Below are 8,980 nucleotides of genomic sequence, written 5' to 3'. Positions count from 1 at the left end.
GTCCGCCGGGTCCACCCGGCGACGCCGCCGCCGCCGCCCCATGCAACCTCCGCCCGCCTGTCTCAGATTGCGCGCCGCCGCCGCCGCGTCCCCGCGACCAATCCCCGCGAGAGCTGCGTCCCCGCGCCCAGTCGCCGTTCAGGTGCCGCCTCTGCTGGGCCCGCGCCCAACCACCGAGTAGGCTGAGACGCGCCTCTAGCTCCTGCCCAATGAGCGGTGCCCCCGGCGTTTGAGTGCTGTCTGTTCTGTCCGGTGCGGAGGCATTTCCGGTGCGTCGGGGACCCATCGGCGTTGAGAGCCTCGCGGGGTCCGCCCTCCGCGACTCAATCGCGGCGACACCTGACTCTCCTCATCCGGACCCCACCAATCAGCCCCTTGCACCAAATGGCAGCCTAGCAACCGCCGGAGGGTCAGCGGCGGCGCTCAGGGTGCCCCCTGCGGCCGAGAGGCGCCACCGACACGCGGGAGCGACCCTCCGCCTCCGGAAGCCCTCTCTGGCCTCCGGAAGCCCTGGGACCCCGCAGCGCGTACCAGGCCGGAGACGCAGGGGCCAGCGCCCGGGTACCGGGGGACGTACCCCGACGGCTCAACCCCGCAGCGCGCGGGCGGGTGCTCCTCCCGGACGGCCGGCGACTCTCTCCCCCTTCAAACCTACGCCTGCATACCCCGCCTGGCCCCTCCCCGTCCAGTCCATCATCTGTCCGGCTAGCCCCCGTTACCCCCTACCCCATCCCCACCCCACCCCGGCCTCCCTCTGCCCTGCACCTTCAGCCTCTCCTTCCTGCTCTTAAAGAGACAGTCTTCAAAGGAGTATCCGCACAGCCACTTTGGAAAGCAGTTTGGCGGTTCTTTCAGAGCTAGACTTGTCTACCAGACGACCCCACAGTTCCAGTGCTCGGAACCTGTGAGGACTCGTGTTCCCACTCACGGACGTTCAAGGCAGCTCTGTTCATACCAGCCAAACCGAAACAACCCAAAAGGCCGCCAGGTGGGCAGTCAGCCCTAGGACGGAACCCCCTCGGCACCACTGATGGCGGGTCAAAGTGCCGGGAAGCGCAGACACAGAGGAGGGCAGATGCAAAACACGATGTTGTCCGTGCCTTTCATCTATAGGAAGTGTCCAGAAAAGCAAGTGTACAGAGACAGGAGGCAGGTCCGTGGTGGCCTGGAAAGAGACCCGGACTGGGGAGTGGCAGCAGATGAGCATGAGGGAATTTCTGTGGTTAAGGAGAATGGTTTAGAACTGGGTTGTGGTGACGGTTGCAGAACTCTGTGAACTGGTTAAAAAGCATCGAATGTGCATAGGTGAGTTTTACGGTATGAAATTATACCCCAATAAAGCTGTAAAGAGGACAGAGTGAAGGAAGGAGAGAAGAAGGGAAAGAGAAGTGATGAAGAGAAAGGAAGCAGGCCTCCGTGGATCCCAAGTGCTCCCCAGACAAGCCCCCCTCCAGCCCTCGCCAAGCCCACAGGAAGTGTGGTCACACCTGACGCCCCACCTTCTGCCTGGTGTTCACCTTTGCCCGCCCCTGCCGTCTCAGGCACAGCAGCTGCTCACTCCCTGTGTCCCCCCAGAACTAACCCATTCTCCAGAACTTGGCCTCTGACCCGGGCACCCCCACCCCAGGAGGCTGTCTCAGTGGCCACCTGACAAGTGCCAGGGCAGCTTACCTCCCGAGAGCCCTCCTCCCCCACGGGCACGGGGGTATTGCTGTCTGCCCCTCACCTCACCTCCAGTCCCCTCCAGTCCCCTCCTGAGCTGGGGCTGGGACCAGCACAGGCCTCCAGTCTGGCCCTGCCTTCTGTCTCCACAGCTCAGAGGCCATGCTGCTAAGGCCTGCCATAGCACCCCGGAGCCTTCGCCCAATATGGTTCCTGATGCATTGGGTCTGGAACCCGATGAGCCCTTTCCCTCTCCGGCCTTTGCACCTGCTGGGCCTTCTGCTCGGAGTGCCTTCCTCCCCAGCCTGAGGCCTGGCTGACCCACTCTCCCTGTGGGCCCCAGCGCTCTAAGCGCTCACTCCAAGTCTGCCCCCCACACCCAGACTGAGCCACGCGGTGGCAGAGGGGCCAGGGGTTTCTGCTGCCTTTTCAGGGCCACCTCCCAGCAGCTCGGCGCGAACCTTCCGGTGCACCCACTCCCCCCTCTGTGCCTGCTCTGGCCACAAGCCCTTAGCTGCTGGGCCCCCAGATGACACCTCCACCCCCCGCACCCCACCACTGAGAAACCGGGCCTCACTTAGTATCCTCTGCTCCCGCCTCCCCCGCTGAATTGCATCTGTCCCCAGAAGCACTCCTGCCCTCCCCACTTCCTGCTGCTCCCACCCCTTGGAACTCTATGAATCACACAAATCTCACGCGCACACACACGCACGCACGCGTGCACGTGACCCCACACACCACCCTGGGGCCCCCCACGCCTGTCCAGCTCAGGCCTGCCGGACCCCCAGCCAAGCCATGGGGCAGGGCTGACGCCATTTGCAAGGCTGAGATGACCTCTCTGGGCTCTTTAGATCAGCCGAGCCCTGGGACAGTGGCTGTCTGCCAGGGCCGGAGTGTGAGTGGCCAGTGGGGGGAACGGCAAGGGCTCTGAGGGTGGCCCAGTCTGCAGCTGCTCCCTGAACGGAAACAGGAGTTTTCAGAAAGCCCCTAGCCGTTGCCGCCCATCCAGTCCTCACCTCAAAGTCCCCATCGGGCAGCTGGCCACCTGCTAGTCCCTGGGCATGGCGCGGGGGCAGATGAGGTGTCTGGGTGGATGCACGGCTGGCCCAGTCCGGCAGGGTGGCGATGGGGGATGGGGACAAGGGAGGAGCAGCAGGAAGTGGGGAGGGCAGGAGAGGGCTCCCCACCACAGCTCCCCAAAGCTTCTCAAAAACGGAACCAGCTCAGCAGATTCACCCCGCAGCCTCATGTTCCCGCTGACCAATCCCAGAGCTGCAGAGGAGGGCTGGGGCATCTGCAGGGCTGAACGCGGGGCTGTCCAGGGTGGCTCCCTGGCAGAGTACCCCCACCCCCACCAGGGCAGTGGGCAGCAAGGCTGGCTGCAGCAGGAAGAGCAAGTGCCCAGCAGGCTGCAGCCCCCCGCACTGTTCCCCCAGTGAAGCGCACACACAAGTAGGTCTTGCAAGTGTCCGGGTTTATTGAGGGCCTGAGGGTCTACAGGGGAGCCCCAGGTGCCTGTGGGGAGGGCCTGCCATCGGCCTCGAGGGGCAGCAGCCCGGCGGGCAGCCAGGGATGGGGTCTCCAAAACCTGTGCAGAGAGACAGGGACAGAGGTGAGTGCAAGCCCCAGGAGTGGTCGGACCGCACTCAGGGTGGGGGACCCCACTCTCAGGGCTGGCTGGGCTGGGCAGGGCGAGGGGGACGGGGGTGTACCTGGGTTTACTTGAAAGTGTGGCTCTCTGCCCCACCGCGCCCGAAGCCTGCGGAGAAGCAGTGGGCGGGTTAGGGGTGGCCAGGGGCTGTGGAGGTCAGGGTCAGGTGGGGGCTGCGGGGAGCATACCTTTGGGGCCGAACATGGCCGCGTAGCAGGGGTGGTTGCAATAGGGCTTGCCTTCATGCTGCAGAGAGAGGCGCATGAGGGCCTGTCACCCCTCCCCCATGCCCCCGCCTCCCTCCAGGCCCCACCTACCTCGGCGTGAGACCCCGAGGTCAGCGTCTTTCCACATTTCTCACACTTCAGGCAAGGGCGATGCCAGTCCTTCCCCAGGGAGGTCACCCGCTCAGCTGCAGAGGGACAGACATGCCCCCAGCCCCGTGAGGTGAGACACTGCTCCTGGGACACGGGGCACACCCACCTGCTCGCACAGCGCCTTCTCCAGCCACCTCTGCTCAAGGCCTCGCCCACGCATGCCCGGTGGCCCACCCAAGGTCTCAGCGGCACCTGTGCCCCACGGGGGGGGAGAGGGGCACCTCCAGTCCCCAACCAGTCCCGCCCAACTAGCGGGGGTGGGCGCCGGTCCTGAGCGCGCCCCTGAGGGCTTGGGTGGGGCTGCAGGAGAAGGCGAGGGGGCCTCGGGTCGGGACCCGGGCCGGCTACCGGGTTGAGCCCTCCGCCTCTGCACCGGTGACGGCGGTGGGGCCTAAGGGGCGCCCTTCCCCGTGGCGAAGCGGGGGGACTTCCCACCTCCTCCTGCCCTTCCCCTGGGTGGGCCCCGGGGCGCGGGACAGGAAGGCGGCGCCCGGGATCTGAGCGCGCCTGGTCTCGCGCCCGGGACGCCGGTTTCCGCGTCTGTTTCTACTTAGCGCTGGGAGGGGCGGCCAGAGCCCCGCGTTCCTTCCTACCCCTCGGGGTCCCCGCCCAGGGCGCGCGCGAGAGGAGGCTAGAGAGCGGAACCCGGAGACGGGAGGCCCAGAGGGACCCGGAGAGACAGCGGGGCACAGAGATGGAGGGCCGTCCGACGCAGGGTTCCCGACCCGCACATCCAGGCGGCCGCGGGCAAGGCTGAGGCGTCGCCCCGAGGCGGTGCCCCAAGTCCCCCTGCGCCCCCGGCCCACCTGAGCGGCCCCGCGGCGGGGACCCTGGGCCGCGCTTCCGCGTGGGGCGGCTCAGGGACCCACAGTTCGAGCCGGGGAGGGTGGGGGTGGAGTGCGCTCACCAAAGTACACCTCCTTGTTGCACTTGGGGCACTTGGGCATGGTGTCGCCGGGTCCGGGTCGGGTGGTTGAGCGGGAGCAGAGCGGAGCGCGGGACTGGGTGGGGCGCGCCAGGTCCTCGCCTTTCAAGCACCCCGGGACCCCGCCCCTTTGGGACTTTTTTACGACCCGGGCCTAGCCGACGACAGAGCGTGATCCGAGCAGTGCAGGAGATCCTCCAGTCCCCAACTGGAGGATCACTGAAGTGGGGACTCACTGAAGGGGCGGGGCTGGAGCACCCAGAGGAGCCCCGCCCCTCGCCCTGGACTCTGGACTCGCCGGGTCCAGGATCTGGGGCAGTGGGCTCCCCAAGAGCAGGAGGGAGCACCCCACCCCCAGCCCCAGATATGCCGGAGCCAGGGAGGGAACCGGTCACCTCTAAAATGCAAAGAGATGCAAACCAGCGTGTCCCCTTCCCCCGATGGAGGTTTGGGGACACCTGCCAGGGGAGTCTCAGCCTGGTAGCCCTCCCCCAGGAACTCCCCGCGGCCTCCATCACGCGCGGGGCCAGGAGGACCGCCCCGCTCCGCCCCCCCCCAGTTCCCCACCCCCGAGGGACATACCGGTCTCTCTCACGCGCCCCACCTCAGACCCGCCCCTGGAAGTCCATCGGACCGCAGCGGGAACGTCCCCAGGGAATTCAGAAGAGGGGACTCCGCGACGGGGCATCCCTTTTCTCCACGGGGACAGCCATCGGCTGCAGGGGCTGGGGGTTCTGTGGCGGGAAGTGGATGCGGCGACGCCCAGGCCGGCCCAGGCTGTCTGGGAGATGCCGGGGCCAGCGGGGGAGGGGGCTTTATCTCTGCGGGAAGCGCCGAGTGCAGAGCGGTCCAAGTCGTTCGTCCAAGGAAAGCGGGAGCGGCCCTGGAGCCTCCGCCGTGCCAGGCAGAGACCGCGGACCCCACCCGCCCCAGGAATGGGGGAAGACCTAGGGGGCTGGCTCTCTGGCGGGCTGCGGGGTCCTAGGCCAGCCTCTGCCGACCAGCGGAGAGGCCTGCATCTCAAGGGGGTGCGGCCCTCGAGGGAAGGCGGCTGGCCGGCCTCCCATCTGCCCCTTAGCCCAGGCTGAGGTGGAGGCCTGGGTGGGGTCCCAGTGCTCTGTGCCCTGTAGGACTCTGCCTGGGCCAACCCTCCTCCATCACTGTCACCCAGGCCACCTCCCTAGCCGTGTCTCCATCCTACACCCTGAAGCTTTATCAGCGTCCTCATGTGCCCTCAACACACCCATCTCGCCAAACAAAACGTCATCTCTGGGCCTGTCCAGGCCCTGTCCCCATGGAGGGTGCTGAAGACCACCCTCTGACAGGGCCCAGGAGCTCCGGCCTCCCCACCCAGTGACGCCCTCACCCTCACCACCTGCTGCGAGCAGCCCCCCGCCCCCCTCCCCCCAGCCCAGAGTCTGGCAACGGGACCAGGAGTGGAAGCTGTGGCTGCCTCCACCCCGACGGCGCCCCACCAGGCCCGGGTCGGAGTGGCAGTGAGAGCTCCCAGCCTTCAAGGGTCAGGGAGGCCGGCCGCACCCCAGCCTTGGTGAGGAGGACGGCCCGCTGGACCCCACACTCCCGCGGTGGGCCCACCACACTGCTCTCCAGTCACTCCCACCTCCCTGGGACCCCCTCTCTGAGGCCATAGTTCTGCCCCCACCCCCGGAGCTGTGCAAGCCCCGGGGTCCACAAGGTGGGTAGCGCCGGTGCCCAGCTGCCCGCTGCCCTCAGGAGGCGGTGCACGCCCTGCCCTGCACTGGTGGAGCCCCAGCCCAGCCTGCTCCGGGCCCGGAGCCTCAGCACCCTCTCTGCCTGGCACAGGGGCACCTCATCATGGTTTCTGGAGCCGACACCACCGGCCCGACCTCCCCACCACCCCCACCCGGCCCTTGGTGTCTCCTTGGCCTGCGCCTGATGCCACCAGGCCAGGCCAGGAACAGGAGATGGTCCTGGCTTCCCTCATCTCCTGGCTCCATGATCCAGAGAGCAAGGTGGGCAGGAAAGAAAGCAGGAGAGTGCCGGGGGGTGGGGGGGTGGACGGGGCACACGGAGACACAGACACAGCTAGGAAATGCAGACAGGTAGAAGCAGCGAGAGGGGAGGAAGGGCAAAGACCCCTGGTGATGGAGAGGACCGCGTGGGGGGGGGGCACAGGGCAGGACACTCTGGGGTAGGTGGGCGTCTGTCACAGCAGATCCTGGGCATCAGGCCACACGTGTTGCACGCACCGCCTTGCAGATCCCTGAGAAGGCTGCCCCAAGTGGGTGTGCCGGGCAGAGGTCAACTCCACCGGGATGATGAGCTGGAGGGGGACAGTGACCGACAGGTTGCCTGGATGCGCACGCGTGTGTCCCAGTGCCTTCCTGGGTGGGCGTATCCATCAGGGTGTCTCTCGGGGCATGCGTGCACGAGGCCCTTCTCTGAGCAGCTGCCTTCCCATGTTTCTGCCCGGCCCACACCCCCAGCCCACTCAGGGCTCCGGGCCAGGTGGGACTGTGAGCCAGCTTGTCTGCCCTCCACACACCTGGCCCCAGGGATGACGCCTCCATACCACCAACACTGGGACTCCAAGCCCGCCTGACCCTGGGGGTGGGGGGAGCTGAGAGCCCCCCCCTTGAAAAGCAGGGTGATGAATCTCTTCTTGGCCTTCCCCGCTGTTATTGCCATTGCCATGGTCACAGCACGGGGCCCTGTGGGGAGGATGCCAGGGGGGGACCGAGGGCCATGGGCGTTGCCCTCTGGTTGCTACATAGCACGGTTTTTCCAGACACACAGACACACAGAGACACACATACACACACACACACACACACACACACACTGCCTGGAACCGTCCCAAAGTTTCAGTCACAGACTGACGTGCCCCTTCAACTCCCCCAGCTCCCTGTCTGTCCTGCCCACCTGTGGCGGTGGGGACCCCTCCAGCTGCAGACCCCTCAGCACTGGGGGACTGTGGTGGGTGGACAGATCCTTCAGCCCCCTAGACTCTATGGCCAGGCACACCCCCATCTGAGGCTTGACTGGGTGCCCATCAGGGCCCTGACAGTCCCTCCAGGAACAGGCTTCTTGCTTCCTTGGGCTCACCTGCCCAGGATGCACTTGTGGGGGAGTGGCAATGGCCTGGCCCAAGGTCAACCAGACTCGGGACCACCGGTCCAGTTCAAGGCCCAGATCTGCCTTTCCTGGTCCTCCACCCCTTTCCTTACTCTTTTGGGGCCCTAGTGGCATTTGCTGCACAAACCCATGGGAGGTACAGAGTGAAGCACCTCGCACACCCCAAGATGCGGCCCGCCCTGGCGCTACCAGCACCATGGCCCTGCGCTCTTCTCCCTCCCAGCACTGGCTGGAGGCACAGGGGCTGCGTCTGGAGTGTGAGGGACAGCGGCCAGGATGGCTACTTGCCCCAGGCTGCTCTGTGCCCAGAATGTCCACCCTGCCCCAAGCCAGCCTAAGGGCATCCAGGGCCCTGAGACCGGGGGGAGGTCACTGCGGAGTTCTGGCTGCCTGGCCAAGGCCACCTCCGCACGCTCACCGTCTCTCTGCGCACTCCTGCGCCCTCGCCTGCTGAAGCTCCACCCAGGCTCAGCTGGAGACCCAGATGGGAACCGGGCAGGACCCTGCCCTGCCGCAGAATTCTGGATGGAGAGGGCCAGGCTGGGGCCCCAGGGCAGGGCTTGCCTGGGCTCCAGGCGCCGGGAGAATTGGTGAAGGCAGGGCTGGGCCCCAGTGACTGCTGAGGAATCCACCAGGAGAGCTCTGCCCCTCAGGGCTGGACAGACCCCCCCCCCCCCCGGACCCCCCCCAACGCCATACACTGTGGCACTTGCCTCTGGCCTCTTCCCTACCATTCTCAAAGCCCCCACCCAGTGCCCAGCGCCCCAGTCTCTGGGCCCCCTCCTCAGTGTGGACAGGTGTAAGGATGTCCCCTGCTAGGGCTGGAGGCCAGCAGGGCCTGTCTGGTGTTCCTGCACCCAGATGCCCTGCAGGGCCAACATGTGCTCCAGGACCACTGCTGAGCCCTGGGCCAGAGCTGGCTTCCTGCCCCCAGAGTCCACCCCTCCCTGCCCTTCCCCCAGGCCCGGCTGAGGCTGAGTCGTGGAGACTCAGACATTCCCAGGGCCTATTTTTAACAGCTTGTCTCCCGGGGCCCCTTGTCTGGCCCGAGGTCCTGCCCCAGGCGGCCCTGGGGCTGGGGAAGGGAACGGACTCTGTGCTTTCCCAGAAGGACGCTGATCCTGTCCACCAGGCCACAGCCTGGTCAGGGTAGGAGAAGGCCCCCCTCCTCCTCTGCTGGAAGCAGGCGTGGGATGCAGAGGGGCTGGGGTGGAGGGATGGGGGCACCTACAACCTTGAGTTCCCTCA

At 66.6% G+C, this 8,980-nt stretch overlaps 2 protein-coding genes across 3 annotated transcripts in view; both read right to left on the bottom strand.

Moving 5' to 3' along the window:
- The window catches only part of TEDC1 (tubulin epsilon and delta complex 1), a 12,141-nt gene extending 9,238 nt beyond the window's left edge, over positions 1-2,903 (bottom strand). Inside the window, exon 1 of one of the 2 annotated variants that reach the window (XM_024758831.1) lies at positions 2,679-2,903. The gene's annotated coding sequence lies outside the window, so the exon portion shown is untranslated. The remainder of the gene's footprint in view (positions 1-2,678) is intronic. The other variant, XM_024758838.1, reaches the window with a different exon arrangement.
- A 216-nt stretch (positions 2,904-3,119) lies between these two features.
- CRIP1 (cysteine rich protein 1) lies at positions 3,120-4,746 on the bottom strand. The gene is made up of 5 exons (XM_024758850.1): positions 4,598-4,746; positions 3,631-3,725; positions 3,502-3,559; positions 3,375-3,421; positions 3,120-3,250 (listed from the first exon to the last, which is right to left on the bottom strand). Exons 1-4 carry the CDS (start codon positions 4,635-4,637, stop codon positions 3,381-3,383), a joined length of 234 nt encoding a protein of 77 aa, XP_024614618.1. The 5' UTR covers positions 4,638-4,746; the 3' UTR covers positions 3,120-3,250; positions 3,375-3,380.
- Positions 4,747-8,980: the final 4,234 nt, after the last annotated feature.

The sequence above is a fragment of the Neophocaena asiaeorientalis genome, unplaced genomic scaffold, assembly GCF_003031525.2.
Source record: "Neophocaena asiaeorientalis asiaeorientalis breed wild unplaced genomic scaffold, Neophocaena_asiaeorientalis_V1.1 scaffold476, whole genome shotgun sequence".
Classification (NCBI taxonomy): Eukaryota; Metazoa; Chordata; class Mammalia; order Artiodactyla; family Phocoenidae; genus Neophocaena; species Neophocaena asiaeorientalis.
Note: the sequence above shows the minus strand (reverse complement) of the source record. Positions and strands in the feature narration are given on the sequence as shown.

What these genes read in the sequence shown, in the direction of transcription:
- CRIP1 (XM_024758850.1), bottom strand. Translation starts at nt 4,637, where the DNA reads ATGCCCAAGTGCCCCAAGTGCAACAAGGAGGTGTACTTTG. An exon ending in CCTCGGGGTCTCACGCCGAG is followed by an intron (nt 3,560 to 3,630) that starts GTAGGTGGGGCC and finishes CTCTCTCTGCAG; the next exon opens with CATGAAGGCAAGCCCTATTG. An exon ending in GGCCATGTTCGGCCCCAAAG is followed by an intron (nt 3,422 to 3,501) that starts GTATGCTCCCCG and finishes GCTTCTCCGCAG; the next exon opens with GCTTCGGGCGCGGTGGGGCA.